Source organism: Taudactylus pleione, unplaced genomic scaffold (assembly GCF_031769625.1).
Source record: "Taudactylus pleione unplaced genomic scaffold, aTauple2 ptg000535l, whole genome shotgun sequence".
Lineage (NCBI taxonomy): Eukaryota > Metazoa > Chordata > Amphibia > Anura > Myobatrachidae > Taudactylus > Taudactylus pleione.
This window is the reverse complement of record NW_028284937.1, coordinates 1,492,195-1,509,922: the sequence shown is the minus strand read 5'-3', so window position 1 is coordinate 1,509,922 and position 17,728 is coordinate 1,492,195. Positions and strand designations below refer to the sequence as shown.

Below are 17,728 nucleotides of genomic sequence, written 5' to 3'. Positions count from 1 at the left end.
CTTCGAAAAAAATAAAAGGTTTTCAGCGCCACCAAGTGGCGCTGCGTGCTGGCGAGGGTGGAGCTCTGAGCCCCCTCAGCCTGGTGCAAAGCCAGGGGGGCGCGATCACTGTGATCGCTCCCCCCCACAGACATAGGAGACTGCTATGGCTGCTGCTCAGCTGCCACGAGCAGTCTCCCACTGCAGCTCAGCACACGCTGTGTGCTGGGCTGCTGTGAGGGAGGGGGGGAGCGGCATCAGACCCGGGCCCCCGCCGGGCCCCTCAGGAAGCCTGGGCAATTTGTACCCGCTACCCCCCCCCTCTCGGCTCCCCTGAGCAGCACAGCCACTTTTGACCTGACTTGTGAGTCTGGACACAACCTATATAGCAGAGTACAGCACAGCATACAGAAGCGTGCACCCCCTATACACATTGACTAAGCAGAACATCCACTTGTGACTTGACTTGTGAGTCTGAACACAGCCTACAGTATACAGCAGAGTACAGCACACCATACAGCAGCGTGCAGGGGCACCAAGAGGGGGGGGAGCGGGTACTGTTTACCCGGGCCCGGGCTTCCTGAGGGGCCCGGTGGGGGCCCGGGTAAGATGCAGCTCCCCTCTCCCTTCTCTCTCTCTCACAGCAGCCCAGCATACAGTGTGTGCTGTACTGCAGTGGGAGACTGCTGTGGCTGCTGAGCAGCAGCCACAGCAGTCTCCTTTTCCTGTGGGGGGAGCGATCACACTGATCGTGCCCCCCCTTGCTTTCCACCGGGCTGAGGGGCTAACAGCGCCCCCCTTCCAGGCGCACAGCGCTGCTTTGCGGCGTTGCAACGTTGTTTTTCTTTGCTCGAGGGGGCGTGGCCACGCCTCCCGTGATGAAGTCATGCCCCCTCTGTACCTGGGCCCGCCAGGGCTCTCTACGGCCCTGGCAGCGTGCACCCACCACTACACTTTATCTAAGCAGCACAGCCACTTGTGAGTCTGGAAACAGTGTATACAACAGAGTACAGCATAGCATACAGAAACGTGCACACCCTCCTATACACATTGACTAAGCAACACAGCCACTTGTGAGTCTGGACACAGCACAGCCTATACAGCAGAATTAAGCGCAGCATACAGCAGCGTGCCTGACAAGGAAATGGCGCTGATTCCTGTCCGCGGCACCTTATATAGAATCCAAAACCCACGAGTATCCGACACCGCTCGGATGGCATTTTGCCTCGAAGTGGAATCCGAGTCAGGTGGGAAGATCCGAGCCGCCACTCGGATTCCCGATGATCGGGCGGGTTTGAATTCCAAGGAATCCAAACCACTCATCTCTAATTTAAAATGTTTCCAAAATTCTAAAAACTATGATATGACAGTAGTTTGAGAAATGACATCAGACTATATAATAGAATTTGTTAGAAAGGAATGTTGCCCAGACTATCATTAAATTCTTTGCACATGTGTGGTTGGACAAGAATTTGGAGGGGGTGGGGCTAGCAGACCAGGCAATCTAAAGCAGAAATAGTTGTACATTGTGCTACTGGAAAGACAGGTTAGTGAGGTCGAATTACTGAAGTGAAAACAGAAATAATCGTCACTGTTACACAAATTTGGATGACTGTTTTGAGATTCATATAAATGTCAGAGTAAAAGTAATCAGTGGTGGAGTACTTGTGCCATTAAATCCGATTCTAGATAGCTACAAATTCACTCAGTGCCATATGTACTTGCCTAATCTCTCCCAGAATGTCCGGGAGACTCCCCCAGATCCAGTGAGAGTAGACCAGCCTGGCAGAATTACCCCCTTTCCCAGAATTGTGGGCATTCCTAGGTCAGAATAAATGTATTTATCTATGTATATAGAGGAATGAGTATGTAATGCCGGCTGTCGGGATGCCTCCAGTCAGAATACTGACAGCGGCATACCGATGGTTGGTATCCCAGCAGGGGTCGGGTAGGTATAATTACCCTCCCCCCTTCCCCTCTAACACTCCCTTCTTGTTGCCTAACCGTAACCCTCCCCACCCCGCACCCTAACCCTCCCCATTAATGCCTAAAGCTGACCCCCCCCCTTCGTGCCTAAACCTAAATCTCCTCCCTTAGTTCTGGTGTTGGGATTAAGATAGGCATCAGTATTTCAACGCCTATCTTAAATCCCTTGTTGGGGTTTCCCATTCGATATTGAGACTGGCAGCATCGCGACCTAAATCCCGTATATATCACCAACATATTCTGCTTTGCAAACATTCAAAGAGGTAAGAGGGCCCTGCTTGCAAGCTTACACTCTATAGGAAAATATGCATTGATACAAAAAGATAAGTGCTACATATTGCATATCTGCCCAGCCAGAATGCAATGGCTCTGGGTGGGATGCGTGATCAAATCACACAGGAATTCTAGCCTGGAGTCAATGGGATGTTTGAGTGTAGAACTAGAACATACTATGTAAAAGTTATGTGTGAACTGAGTAGGGGAGGAAATTAGTAGAATAGCTTAAAATTGTTATATGAGTGGCTCTGTAATTTGATATGCTGCCTGACGAGGTGAGTATTAAGGGAACGCCTGAAGGTTTGGGGGCTAGAAGAAAGTCTTGTTGTGTGCAGGAGGGCTTTATACAGAGTGGGCGCAGCCAGAATGATGCAGATCATGATCAAATGTTGGCTTTAATTTTCTAAATTGAGCTGGATACACTGATTTTATTTGCGATAGAGATGGGTTTTACCTCACAACCGGCTGCAGTTCTCCAATATCTGCTGCGGTCCCTCCATTTCTGATAGCATTTCCTCCATTTCCAACAGCAGCTACATCCCCCATAGGTTTCTATGGGGTCATGCGATGCTGTCGAATCTGTTGAATTTACCAAAGCATTCCTGAGTTTGGAACCCACAGCTAACAGTATCTAAACATGCCTATGGGCTACAGATCACAAAAATTACCGGGAATGGCGGCGGTGCTTGCATAGTTTGTAGACCACATATGCACAGGAGTCAGACATAGGATCGAAGAGACCGCGGTATTTCACTCCAGGCACATCGTAGGGACGGGCTCTTTTTGAAGCCCCTGTCCCTGCAGGTGCTTTGCGATACATTTGATTTGGCCGATATAATTGCATACTGCAATGTAATAATGGGCACTAATGTGTGTGATGTTATTGCATTAGATATGCCTATTGTTTGTAGACACCCCCTAACTTGTATGTGAAAGCCTGAAGCTTCAGTGACGGTCCCTAGGACCATGGGGAATGCTGGGAAGTAGGTGTAGTCTGGTGTACAGTATGTCTATAGTTTGCAAATTGCTGAATAAAGAGCATAGCAGTTGAAACCCATGCATCAGTGTCCATATGAATGCATATACAAGCATGCAAACAAAACAATGTCGTGCCCAGATCGCATTATGTATGCGATCATTGATAAATGGTTGTATACATTAGGTGAAATGTCAGTGCAGGATAGTGAAGCAACAGCGGACCTAGAATATTGTAGATATTGACCAGTCACCTGCATTAGCAGGCGGCAATTTTTCAGTTTTTGTTTTTTTCTTGATGGTGCTGAAGTTACTGTACATACATGAGTTTAAGGGGTCTATTTACTAAGCAGTGTTAGGAGACAGAGTTAAAGTGATAAGAAAGTGATAAGGTGCCAATCAGCTCTCAACTGTCATCTCACAGGCTGTGTTTGAAAAATGACAGTTGGGAGCTGACTGGCTGGCACCCTATCACTTTCTTATCACTTTTCACTCTGTCTCCTAACACTGCTTAGATCCCTAAGTTTTAACATGACTAGCATAACATCATATGTGCAGAATCGCCGTGGTTACCCAGTTGCATGTGTGTCAGTGCTCAGACACCACTCTGACATTCATGGGGCATTGAACTTGCAGCATATTACAGTTTTCTATTTGTGGATTTATATTGTCATATAGAAAAATAATTTTTAACATATTTTAATATGTGTCTGCTACTCTAATCATGTTTTTTCTATTGTATTAACAAATAGTCATGTTGACTTTTATTTCCGGCTAGCCATGTTCCAAAACGGATAAATCATGGTATTTCTGGTTTTTGCTGCTCTCCATTGACTTTCATTCTTGTTTATGTTACCGCTATTTCCGCGCTCTGGTAGAACATATTCCCCTGTTCTCCCTTTCCCCCCGCCCCATTCAGTGACTTTGACACTACGTCACTTCCGGGCTGCGGTATCAGCGCGATGCTAGGAGGACAGGTGGAACGCGGTACTTCCAGTCCGCGATTACGAGGGTGCTCCCAAAACTGGTTATCTACTTAGGAATTATTTCCTGACCAATATGGCTATTTTTAATAGTAAGGATTGTTTATTTTCACTCTGTATTATGGCCCTCATTCAGAGCCGTACGCTCTGAGCAGAGCGCACGCTCTGAATGAGGGCCGGGCTCCATTTTCATGGAGCGTCCTCCTGGACGCTCGTATAGCTGTGGGTCACCACCCACAGGCTATACGAGCGTGCTTTGTGATGGCCGCGATGGTCGAGACCATCGCGACCATCGAAATTGCGAGCCGGAGCCTGCGGTTGAGGTTTTCAACCGCAAGCTCCGGAGTGATTTTGGCTCTATCAGAGCCAAAATCACTCCCACTGACATCACTAGTGATGTCAGTGGGCCGGCTTCTGACGGGAGGCGTTCCCGTGGGAACGCCCCCGTCAGGGAGGCACGCCCCCGGCACGCCCACCAAAGGGGGCGTGCTGTCAATCAACATTGACAGCACGCCCCCTTTGATCGGACACAACGAGCGAAGGACTTTCCTTCGCTCGTCGCGTCTGGCGCATGCGCACGACGGAGCTCCCTCCGTCGTGCGCATGCTCAGTGCATAACATCGACCCACTTGCGAGCGGACAGCCGCTCGCGAGTGGGTCTGAATCAGGCCCTATGTTTTCATTCTTTTAATCTGTTTATTTAATTATTCACTGCTGTGTGTCAATTTGTGCCTATGACCTCACATCCTGTCATGTGGTCTAAATATCCACACTCCTCACTCTCTGTTACACCTTGAAAAAGATCCAGGAAGGATCGAAACGGCGTTGGTGCAGAGAGATGAGGACTAGTTCTGGACTACTAAAGGGACTTTGGGCTCTATTTATTAACATTATTTTGACTAAAATAAAGTGAAAAAGGGTGTTTTCACACCCTTTTCACATTATTTTAGTATCACCTATAGTTATTACAGGGCAATTGGAGTAGAATTCGTAAAATTCTACTCCAACCCCTAAGTATCACTTATTTTTAGTAAGCAGATCACATTTCCCATAATTGTAATGGGAAACGTGATCCGACCAGAGTTACTAAAAATAAAATGTGGAAAAAATACCTAGGGAGGCCCTGTGATAATAACGCCAGCTGGAGGTGGCGTTATCCAGGGTCTCCCCCGGTTACCGGACTCTAACTCTAACGGGGAGAGCAGAGCCGGGAGTCGGTCCCAGTAATCAGCTGTGTGGTCTAAACAGACCGCAAGCTGATTACTGTAAAAAAAATAGTAAAAGAAAACATTAACTTACCTAACTCCAGGGACCGGTGATCGGGGCTCCGGGTGATGTCCTCCCTCCGGTCAGCTAGTCTCCCATAGTGCACTGCTGCCCGGTCTTCAGGTGATCGGGTCCCAGTGCAGTATAGGATATCAGCTGACCGGAGGCATGGAAGACATCACTAGAGCACCAACTTAGCACTGGGGGGTAGCAGTGGCAGCTGGTCGGCGCATGCGCGGGCACTTTGTCACTGTATTTTTTTAGAAAATACCGTGACTAGTGTGCGGATGGGATTCGCAGGGACAGAGCTTTTTCGCAAGCTCTGTCCCTGCAAGGGATTTATAGTAAATCCCTATGATATTGTCAGCTCCCAACTGTCATTTGTCGTTAATATCACACTACAATCTGCATTCAATATGCGGATTGTAGTAAATAGAGCCCATTATCACTATTACAAGTGGAGGTATGCACGACTGCTAAATTACATGCTTTAAAGTCTGGACCTTTATTGTACATGTTTTGGGGAGTCATTTGCTGCATATTTTATTTTTCCATCTCTCCATTTTTGAGCGTGATTGAGACTCTATTCCCGGACCTTTTTTAATGAAAACATTTTTTGTCCACATTGATAAGTGGTTTTACAAGCCTTTTTATACATATCGTGAAACTACCTTTTGGAATAAAAATGATCAACTTTACCGTATCTGTGAGATTCACTACGCCATCTGGTTAATCAAAGATACCTTTATAGGCAGAACCCCCAAAAATGTATGTGAGTTGGGGTACGTCAGTATTCCTACTACCCACACGTGGTGATGTAAAGATACCCATATATGTTTTTTCCACTTATAGTTGAAGTGAGTTTTTCGGTACGCTGTACTACGTATATTAGTGGTGGCGAGGATCTATTCTAGCTCTGGAAGTATCTACCTCACCGCTCTACTTCCTTTATACACACAAAAGGAAATTTGACCCATTTTCAATATGTTATTATTACACATTGGTCCGTTTGTTGATGTTTTTTCTTTCAAACATTGACAATCATCGAAAATATCTATCAAGCTAATAGAATCGTTGCTTGGTGACGGCCTGTGGTATAAGTAAAAATCACTGTTATTAGGAGTATATTTACATTATTTGTTAATGCTTGTATCAGTCCAGATTCCTATACTCCATCATTCATTTTTTAGATTGTCTATATCTGTATCGCCTTTGATCCCTTACACCTTCTGTTTACTTATTTACTGCTTCTTAACCTGATTGGGCAGGTTTTAGTAAAGAGGATTGGGCAGACACATAGATCTACTGCGCCAGAAATCACTAAAAAAAATAAAATGTTGGCATTGTGCAGATGGTCTGGGTGACACTGCATGGGTAGTAGGAAGGTGGATTCTTATTCACAGGGCAGTTGACATTGCTTAAATTTGCTTTGATTCTTTGTTGTCAATTTCAACTTGGAACAGAAAATTATTCATCCTTTGGACTAAGGGGCCCAAACATGATCTACGACTGATTGCCACAATTCCTTGTCCTGTTGGGGTCGGGGAAACGGGGAAATTCAATATGTTAGAAATCTTCGATTCACTGATCCGAACCAAAAAATGATTGGATTGGCGAGTCAGAGTCAGGGATTTTAAACATGCTGTTTTTCCCAATTGCCGACAGATCACCGATAACTGCCGATCAGCGGATCTGATGGACAAAGCGGGGAATTGGGGCCGTAGACATATGAACCGCATAACGCATAGGCCAGCATAATCAGTATACCATAAAGCAAAAGCTGGTAGGAAAAGATAATGAAAGATATTTTTAACACGAGGGAAACCAGGGGTTTCACGTTGTTTCCTGGTTAACTTGTTTCATAACATTTGCTAAAGAGCGTGTAACCCTTTATGTGGAAGAAACGCCTTCTGTGACTTTATTAGTAGGTGTATAGATAGTTGAGATGTGCGGTTCGGTTCTCCAAAAATCCGAATCCACCCGAATTTCCTGAATCTGAACAGATACGAGTCGCAGTTCTAATCTCCTGATGAGATCTGAATAAATCCGAGTCGCAGTTCTAATCTTTCAGCAGTTTGGAATTTGGATTTTAAATCCGAATTTCGGGTTTTGGATTCCAAAAATTACATGATTTTAGCTGTTTTTAAAATCTTTTTATCATTTAAATAAAAAAAATTCAGATCCAAAAGCAAAAGCACTTGAGGGTGGTTTTGCAAAACCAAAACATGAAGATAAATCCAGATCCAAAACCTAAACATGGGGTCAGTGCACATCTCTAATAGTATTAGGTCTACCGCTCTTATACTCTCTGCAGTGGGCCGCCATGTTAGGAGGTAAGTGTTCTGCAGATAGAGGCAATGATTCTGAGTTACATACAATGCAAATGCTCATGTCATTAAGTGAATTTTTTGCATTCTCTGAAAACTCCTACCGGGCATGCGACCCACAGAGTGCACACACAAAGGCGGTGTTGTTATTGGGACAGATGGTATTGGTAATGTTATGGAGAAGTGATAGGCGTTCCTGGGCAGTGAGTGGGAGATGGCTAGAACTGAACGCAAATATGGTCTTTTCAGTGGGTGTGTTATGGGAGTGCCGTGGTATCACTTAATGCAGCTGAGTTTACAGATACACAGCCGCAGTCACAGATGGCCATAAGGCAGGTGCAAATTTTGATGGTGCAGTCTATTATGGCATATAAGGATGCACCAATTGGTATTACAGCGTGCACGGGTGCTGAAAGTGTGCGTCTCAGACATTGCACATTCAGACGCAAGGATCTACACCATACTTACCTACTTTCTCTTAAGCCTCCCCGGGAGAAGCCCAGAGAGAAGCAGTTGGGCAGTGATGGGGGCGGAGCTATAAGGGTTGCGTTATTAAACCCCGCCCCCATGCGGGTAAAATGCCACGATTGCGGCTTATTTAAATAGGGGCGGGGCCAAATGACGCGATTCTCATAGAATAGCTTCATTAAGCTTCGCCCTCTACCCTCAGACTGCTGTCCCAGACTGCTGTCCGGCGTGCACACTGCCCGGCCATCGACCCGCTTGCGAGCGGGTCTGAATCAGGCCCACAGTACCTCAAGATACTGCTGTTTCAGCTTTATTTAACCTGTATCAGATCACATTAGGGCATTTGGACATACGTATTTATCATTAGAACTCCAATTGCCGTAATAAGCCTAATACATTAATCACCCCTTATCATGAGGGTGAAAAATTATTTAACACAATTTTACAAAAAAATTTTTTAGAAATAATAACATTATTACTGTTGAGTAATGCTGGCCCAAAGGTTGTAAGAGATAAGTTACCTCCTTTTCACACCAGTCTCTGCATTATGTGCGCACTAGTGAGCCGACTAGCGCAGGGGAACTTACAGCTCAGGTTAAGCTTTCAGTTTGAATTAAGTTAAAAGAAAAATAATTAAAAAAATGTTAAAAAAAAAAATTCTAATAAAAAAATGCTTAATTCAAAGAAATAAAGCATTTTTGTTAACCCCATTCTGTAATGCCTGGCGATAGTAATGTGTTAGCTCTTTGTAGGAGGAGCTTCAGCTGCTTAATGTAGTGGGGAGGTTACACTTTACTTTCCACCGAGTAGCAGGGGAATCACATACTGAGCAATGTATTTACCTTCATGGTATAAGTGAGCATTTGCATGTTGCAATTGTGGTGAACTGCACATAATATATATTTTCTTCAGCAAAATACAGAGTGACATATATTATATATTTTGTCTAATAGTTTACACAGTGTACAACAACCTCCTTACTTGTTAATACCTGCAGTAATGTGAAATGTGTCCAATTACTATATTTTCAGGAGGACCCTTACTAAGCACTCGCTGATCTTCAGTCACATTCTATGTGAACTCCGAGCCCTGTTCCCCAGTGGTCGGTATCAAGGGAATTCTTACCACATTATTAAACTCGAGGCATCCAAGTTCTGGAAACAGAAGTTTGGATCCAGGTAACTATGTAAACTTGTTTTAGAAAACTGATCTTCTCACTCTGTCACCTTCCCTTCATTGCTCTGTAAATATTATCTGTCATATTACCACATCATGTCGCACTTACAGTACATCCTGACCAAATCAAAGTCCACCTGCGGAGAAGGTCATTTTGCTAAGTGAACCAATTTTCATTGAAAGCATGCTCTCAATAAGAACCAATGATATAACCAGATCATGTGAATTGGACAGGCTTCTCTGAAATTTTTAAAAGATCACCAAATGGCTCGTGGGGCCCCTGATTCGGGCCGTCTCTGGTCTATTAGCTGTCGGCTCTGAAAATTGTTGCTTCTTGTCGAGTGCCCCTTCTCCAGCATGCGGACAGGTCCATTGTAGTGGCGAAAAGAGTTGGTGGGGAGGTGATGACAAGCAGATAGAAAAGATGGGTGGGTTTAGGTACCTTGGGCATGTAAGTAGCTCTCAAGTGGATGCTCTCTGTAATGTATGGTGGTCAGTAGCTTATTCTTTGCAATGTATAGCATTCATTAGTTTGCTCACTATATGTGGTGGACACTAGGATGCAGAAGAAATTGTATGGTGATCACTAGGATACTGCATTGTATAAATGTTCCTAGAATGCTCTCTGTATTGTATGGTGACACTGAAATGCACTCTGATTTTTATGTCTATCACTAGTACAGTGAAATTATTATGCAAAACATTATCATACCTGCTAAGTCTTATTCACAATACATTTGGCATGGCACATTCCTGGGTATATATTTTTTTTAATTCTGTCAAAAAAATCATCTAGTGTTTAACCACAGTTCTATTAAAAAGTATAATCTTTATGTTTAAAAATTAGCCCTGCCCCAATAAGAGGTACATAGGGCATTGGGATTGTGGAACCATTTCTAGTGGGCATGACCAACAGCAGAGCTGGATCACCGCAAAGTTTTGGGCGCAGATAGACAGAAGTAATGTGATTTATTTTAAACTGACAAGGGACATTGAAAAGTGGGAGAGTAAAAGGGGATGAGACTTCGGTAACATTGATTTGTCTTACGGGGGCCAGGCTTCATGCAACAGTAAGGACTTCCTAGATGCAACTACTGTACTATCACTTCAGTGCTAAACCTGGAAACTCCCTGCTGCTAGATTAATTGTGACACTTACATAACCAATGCGGGTACTCCACCAATTAGAGTACTCGGATTTGCTACTCCTAACAGTGCAGCGCTTCACTTACTTGTCCATTAGGTCCAGCTACTGTGTGTTTGGTGCTGTTGTGACTTCTTTGCATGTTGTATTGGCCATGCCTACCACTGGTGTGGCTAGGGATAATAGTGTGATAACCTTCCCTACTACCGTCTCTAGTTAATTTGGTCCCACATACATACTATAAGGCAGGTATTCAATTACCCCACAACTAATTGACGGCCAAAATCCCTGCGGTGCAGGGAAAAGCACTCGCGTGCAGAAACACACTGATTCCATGTAAACTGCTTAATCAATGGGTTTTTTTTCCCGCACACGAGCCCGATTTGGTAGTTTTTACGCGGAATTTACCTCGCACCTCCATGAACTGCGAAGTAAAGTCCGAGTGCGGGGACTCGCTCGCAGTGACTCGAGTCCCCGCTACTTGAATAGTTCCAGCGCAGAAACTAATTGAATATGCCCCTAAGTGTAAGGTAACTCAGAATTTCTTCCAGGACAACTTTAAGAAATAATTATTTAACTTTTTTTCCCTTAAATTAGTCACTAATTGCTCGATAATGGATTGGAAGGTCTTTTATACATATTGTCCTGAGTTTGCATGTTTAAATGTTGGGAGCAGTGGCGTAACTACTGCCCCCGCAGCCCCCGCGGTGGCTTGGAGGCGCTGGGTAGCCTGGGGGCGACGGGGGCAGTAGTAGTAACTACGGAGGGTGCAGGGGGTGCGGTCGCACCCCCTGCATCCTCCATCTGCCGGGCACCCGCTGAGTGTGTTACCAGCGGGCGCCCGGCTCCTATACAAACCCCCGGCGGCAGCCGAAGGACGGAGCTCCCTCCGTCTTCCGGTGTCCCGCAGGGCACTATGGGAGTGACGTAATGACATCACTCCCATAGAGCCCAGGAGCGGACGCCGGGGTATGGACGGCAGCAGCACTGGAGCGGGGATAAAGGTAAGTGTTTGTGTTGTTTTCTTTTGTGTATGTGTTTGTTTGTGTGCTCGCGGAGGGGGGGAGCAACTACAGGGGGCTAACTACAGGCGGCTAACTACAGGCGGCTAACTACAGGCGGCTAACTACAGGGGGCTAACTACAGGCGGCTAACTACAGGCGGCTAACTACAGGGGGCTAACTACAGGCGGCTAACTACAGGGGGCTAACTACAGGAGGCTAACTACAGGGGGCTAACTACAGGCGGCTAACTACAGGTGGCTAACTACAGGGGGCTAACTACAGGCAGCTAACTACTAGAAGGGGCACTACAGGGGGCCCTGCATAATGGGCACTACTACAGGGGGCCCTGCATAATGGGCACTACTACAGGGGACATTGCATAATGGGCACTACTACAGGGGACATTGCATAAGGGGCACTACTACAGGGGGCATTGCATAATGGGCACTACCTACAGGGGACATTGCATAATGAGCACTACTACAGGGGACATTGCAAAAGGGGCACTACTACAGGGGGCATTGCATAAGGGGCACTACTACAGGGGGCATTGCATAAGGGGCACTAGTATAGGGGGCATTGCATTTTGGGGCACAACTACAGGGGGCACTGTATAAGGGGCACTAATTTGATACACAGTTTACAGGTTATAAACTATGTTCCCAATAATCTGGTTCTACACGGACATCAAAACTGTGCAACCTGTCTTGAGCTGAGGTGACGGACTGGCAGGAGCAGAAAGGAGAATTGGTGAAGTAGATCTGTCAGGGTGGGATGTAATGGGCATTACTGTTTGGCATAATGTGTATTTGGCATTACTGTGTGCACAATGTGCTATTAGGGGCATTACTGTGTGGCATAATGTGTAAGGGGCATTACTGTGTGGCATAATGTGTTGTATGTGGCATTACAGTGTGGCATAATGTGAAATAGGGGCATTACAGCATGGCATAAATTTGTTATAAGCGCTTTACTGTATGTCATTATGTGTTATATGTGGCATTATTGTGTGGGATGTGTAAGGGGCATTGCTGTTATTATTATTATTATTATTATTATTATTATCATTTATTTATATGGCGCCACAAGTTTTCCGCAGCGCCTTACAAAGTACATAAACAAATAGATTGATATACAGTGACTTACAGTACAGTACAATACAATACATTACAGGACATGGATAATGTACATTGCTACTTTCACGACCATAACACCCAGATAAGCAACAATGCAAAGTAATCAAGTGTTCGGTGCCCTGGTAGAGAGTAAGAAGTAGATGAAGGTATAGTAAGGAGATGCACAAGAGGGTAGAGGGCCCTGCTCATAGGAGCTTACATTCTAAGGGGGAGGGACAGACAAACAGGAATGACACAGATGGGGTAGGCAGGGAGGAAGGAGTATGTAGCAGCAAGTTAAGATGAGAGCTGGAAGGCTTTGATGAAATAGTGGGTCTTGAGAGCCCGTTTGAAGGATTGTAGAGAGGTGGAGAGTCTGATGGGAAGCGGTAGAGAGTTCCAAAGGTGGGGAGCAGCATGGGCAAAATCTTGGAGGCGGGAGTGGGAGGAAGTAATCAGCTGGCATGAAAGGCGGCGTGCATTTGCTGAACGAAGAGGGCGGACAGGAGAGTGAAGGGAGATGAGATCAGAGATATAAATGGGAGAGGAATGGCTGAGGGCTTTGTAAGTGAGCGTGAGAACCTTAAATTGGGTTCTAAAGGGGAAGGGGAGCCAGTGGAGGGCTTGTAGGAGAGGGGAGGCAGATGCAGAGCGTTTTGAGAGGAAGATGAGCCGAGCAGCAGCATTAAGGATAGACTGGAGAGGAGAGAGATGGGATTTGGGGAGGCCAGATAGGAGAAGGTTACAGTAGTCCAATCTGGAGATGACCAATGAGTGTATGAGGGTTTTAGTGGCATCCTGGGTGAGAAAGGGTCTAATCTTGGAAATATTTTTAAGATGAAAGCGACAGGACTGTGAGAGATTCTGGATATGTGGTTTGAAGGAGAGGGTGGAGTCCAGGATAACTCCAAGACAGCGCACTTTGGGGCTAGAGGAGATAGTTGTGCCATCAATTGATAAAGAAATGGTGGGAAGTGTGGTTATGTAGGGGGGAGGGAAGATGATTAGCTCAGTCTTAGAATCAAGGGTTGGTTTTTTTAGTATGGGGGAGACAAGGGCATGTTTAAATGCAGATGGGACAGTGCCTGATGATAGGGAGAGATTAAGGAGTTGGGCAAGATGGGAGCAGGCAGAAGGAGAGAGGTAGCGGAGGAGACGTGAAGGGATAGGGTCAAGGGGGGAGGTGGAAGGGGGGGAGGACTGGATGAGGGACATGACTTCCTCTCCAGATACAGGGGAGAAGAAAGATAGAGTCGGTAAAATTGAAGGAGAGGGGTGATCTGGGAAGAGAGGAGGTGGATGGCAGGAGGACTGGTGGGATATGATGTCCTGACGTATGGAGTCAATTTTAGATGTAAAGTAGGTAGCAAAATCAAGGGCAGAGAGCAAGGAGGGGAGGCGAGGAGGGGGTGGGCGGAGGAGGGAGTTGAAGGTGGTGAAGAGACGTTGGGGATTTGAGGACTGAGAGGAGATGAGGTTCTTGAAGTATGACTGTTTAGAAAGGGAAAGGGCAGCACTGTATGATGAGAGCATAAATTTGAAATGGAGAAAATCAGCCTTAGAGCGTGATCTTCTCCACTATCGCTCGGCAGTTCGCGAACACTTTTGCAGGTATCTGGTGCATTTGGAATGCCATGGTTGAGGTGTAAATCTGCGGGGGTGAATAGTGATCGCTGGAGCAACAGAGTCCAGAGTAGAAGTAAGGGAGGTATTGTATAGAGAAATGGCTTGTTCAGGGCAAGAGTGAGAGAGGATAGGGGAGAGAAGTGAGTCAAGCTGGGAAGAAAAAGAAACAGTGTCAATAGCATCAATGTTACGCTTAGTGATAGTGGCCAAAAGAGGTAGAGGAAGGGAAGGAGAGAGGAATAGGTTAAAAGAGAGAAGGTGATGGTCTGAGAGGGGGAATGGAGAATTGGAGTAATCAGAAATATCACAACGGTGTGTAAAGACCAGGTCAAGCGAATGCCCACTCACATGGGAGGGTGAGGAGGTCCATTGGGACCAAATGAAGACATGAGGGCGAGGAGTTTGGAGGCAGAGGCTTCTGTGGGGATATCAATAGGAATATTGAAGTCACCTAGGATCATAGAGGGAAAGTCAGAGGAGAGAAAGTGAGGAAGCCAGGAAGCAAAGTTGTCAATGAATTTGGAAGGAGGGCCAGGGGGACGGTAAATAACAGCTACTCTAAGGTGAACTGGTTGGAAGAGGCGTATAGCATGAACCTCAAATGTAAAGAAAGTAAGAGATGGTTCAGAGGGTAGGAGTTGGTAGGAGTAACCGGGGGATAGAAGGACCCCTACCCCACCACCATGGCGACCCCCAGACTGAGGGGTATGAGAGAAGATGAGACCCCCAGAGGAGAGAGCAGCAGGGGAAGTGGTGTCAGAGGGTGAAATCCAGGTTTCAGTAATGGCTAGGAGATGCAAGTTTTTAGAGATGAAAAGGTCATGGGTGGGTACGAGTTTGTTACATACTGATCTGGCATTCCAGAGGGCACAGGATAGAGGGACAGTGTTTGTGGGAGAAATGTGAATTAGATTATTTGGGTTGCTGTAGCGAGAAGGTGAATTTAATATGGGTGGCCGAGATGAATGTAGTGGAGAGATTATGTGGGGACCAGTGCTGAGAAGGGAACCTGTAGGTGGTTGGCAAGGAGGGAGTTTAATATGATGGGGGTGGTATGGGGTGACATGGAGAGGAGGTTTGGAGGAAGGATTATCAGTGGGGTAGTAGGACAAAGGAGGGGTAGAAGAGAATGAAAGTGTAGTAGTGGGAGAGGAGAGGGAGGACGGCAGACAGAGGAGGGGAGATAAAGGAAGGAGGAGGTGGAGGAGACAAGGGGGAAATGATATAGGAGGAAATAGGGGGTAGAGCAGAGTATTAGGTAGACAGTGAGTGGAGGGGGAGGTACACATGATAATGGTGTGGAAGAGTTGGATAGGGGGAGGAAAACTAGATGTAGGAATAAAGTATGAGTGCAGAGAAGCAAGTAATAGTACAATGGAGGAAAATGTGCCTGCAAAATTTCCAAACTATTATTGAGCAGAGGAAAAGAGGAGAAATGGAATATTAAAGTAAACTGAATTAGAAGACAGATGACAGGCTAGGAAAATAAGAGAGGTGGGAAGATATTATTTCTAATACATATACTAAATTTGGCACTGAATACAGTAAGCTATGAGTTGTTTGTGAAACGAGCGAGTCAGTACAAATAATAGCAGGTGTAAGTTCTTATAGTGAGCAAACAGAGGCCAGTGATGATTGTCCAGGTGATGCAGACAGCAGTTGCTTGTAGTGTAGATATCGTGAACTTACATTTCTTGATTATACTTTGTCCATATGTTCGTGTTAAAGAATAGTTTAAAGTTAGAGTGGTCTCCTTCAGTTTAACTTCGGTTTAATGCCGGTATAATGCCGAATTCGGTAAGAAATGCACTTTTACAAATTATGCACTAATAATAATTATGTCCTACTCAGCCCAGGGGCCTTCAGCCTTGCTATGAACTTAAAGAGTCAGTGATTGCATGTGTATGCAATGAATCCAATCATCCCCCAATACCCTCCCACTAATATGGCTAGCAATAAATGTCCTAACATAAACAAACAGTGAATGCCACAAAGCTAAGAAGAACTAGGACTAGTAATCTATTCAGTTTTCAAATAATAAAAAAAAAATGAGATGATCTGCAGAAATGAGGTTACCTAGTTAGCAGTCCACTTTTCAAATAATTAAAAATGAGATGATCTGCAGAAATGGGGTTACCTAGTTTGCAGTCCACTTTTCAAATAATTAAAAATGAGATGATCTGCAGAAATGAGGTTACCTGCTGTGTGGCATAATGTGTTGTAAGGGGCACTCTGGTGTGACATAATGTGTTGTAAGGGGCATTCCGGTGTGGCACACTGTGTTATAAGTGGCATTACTTAGTGTGTCATAATGTGTTAGGCACGTTGCTGTATCATGTAACCGCACACCTTAAACGTAGTCTTTGGGTGTGTTTGATCTTTGGGGGGGGGGGGGGGGGGCGCCTGAAACTTTTTTGGCACGGGGGAGCAAAATTTATAGTTACGCCACCGGTTGGGAGTTATGTTGTGGTATCAACCACCCCAGTGTGTTCAATGCGTTTTGACATCATCTTATCTATAATGTTTTATGTGTTTCAGGTGTCTGGTGAAATGGATAGAGTTTAGGGATGGACTTAATTCTGTTCATCCCGTGGGAGAGGGACCTCTGGAATCGGCTCTTCGCAGTACAATGGATCTTACATGTAATGACCATGTGTCAGTGTTTGAGTTCGATGTCTTCACACGTCTCTTTCAGGTAAACACTAATTTCTTTCTAGAGCTCTAAAGTTAATAGAGACACTTTATTAAAGCCAGAGGATTTAGTACAATCAGGTATACAACTCTATTGAGTGATAGTAAACAGGTCGTCAAATAATTTTGTGAAAGAATTGAGAAATAGCATCAGATGAGTCCGTCCTTCTGTTTTGGTGTGTGTGCTGTACATGATTCTGTTATGTTCCCTTTGGAACTGTGTGATGTCAGAGGTGTGTGCGGTCAGTTTTCTGTGTACATATGTGTTGAAAATAATGTGTGTGCAGTTGTTGATACTGCATAATTATATAGGCACACACCAGCAGATGACTCAAACTATGAACAGCCCAGTTGCTTAACCAGTGGTGTTGGTTTATTGAAAGATAACAAATACAGCCGTACTCACTGTTACATGTACACTGGTAATGAAGCGAAGCTTCAGTGAAATGGGGTCCTATACAGCTCACCAGCCAATGAGTATATGCTGCTTGCAGGTACTGGTGCAACGATGCTGGAACTGTTTTTTGCATGTATACACTGGGGTCTCTCATGAGCTAAGCAGGAGACTACTGTCTCCCACCATGTCATTCTACACAGTACTAAGATGCTACAGTCACATGCAATGGCGTAACTTCATCCCAGATGCCCGCAAGCAAGTTATAATTTTGGAAAATAAATATGGTGCATATCTAGCTATCTATACAAAAGCATTA

The 17,728-nt window shown here is 45.2% G+C and overlaps 1 protein-coding gene across 4 annotated transcripts in view; it reads left to right on the top strand.

The window, feature by feature from the left end:
* CBLC (Cbl proto-oncogene C) overlaps positions 1 to 17,728 on the top strand; it is a 72,238-nt gene that overhangs the window by 24,671 nt on the left and 29,839 nt on the right. For all 4 annotated transcript variants that reach the window (XM_088450911.1, XM_088450910.1, XM_088450909.1 and 1 more), the window contains exons 2-3: positions 9,292 to 9,438; positions 16,863 to 17,019. In XM_088450911.1, coding sequence (XP_088307037.1) covers positions 9,292 to 9,438; positions 16,863 to 17,019 — 304 coding nt within the window. The remainder of the gene's footprint in view (positions 1 to 9,291; positions 9,439 to 16,862; positions 17,020 to 17,728) is intronic.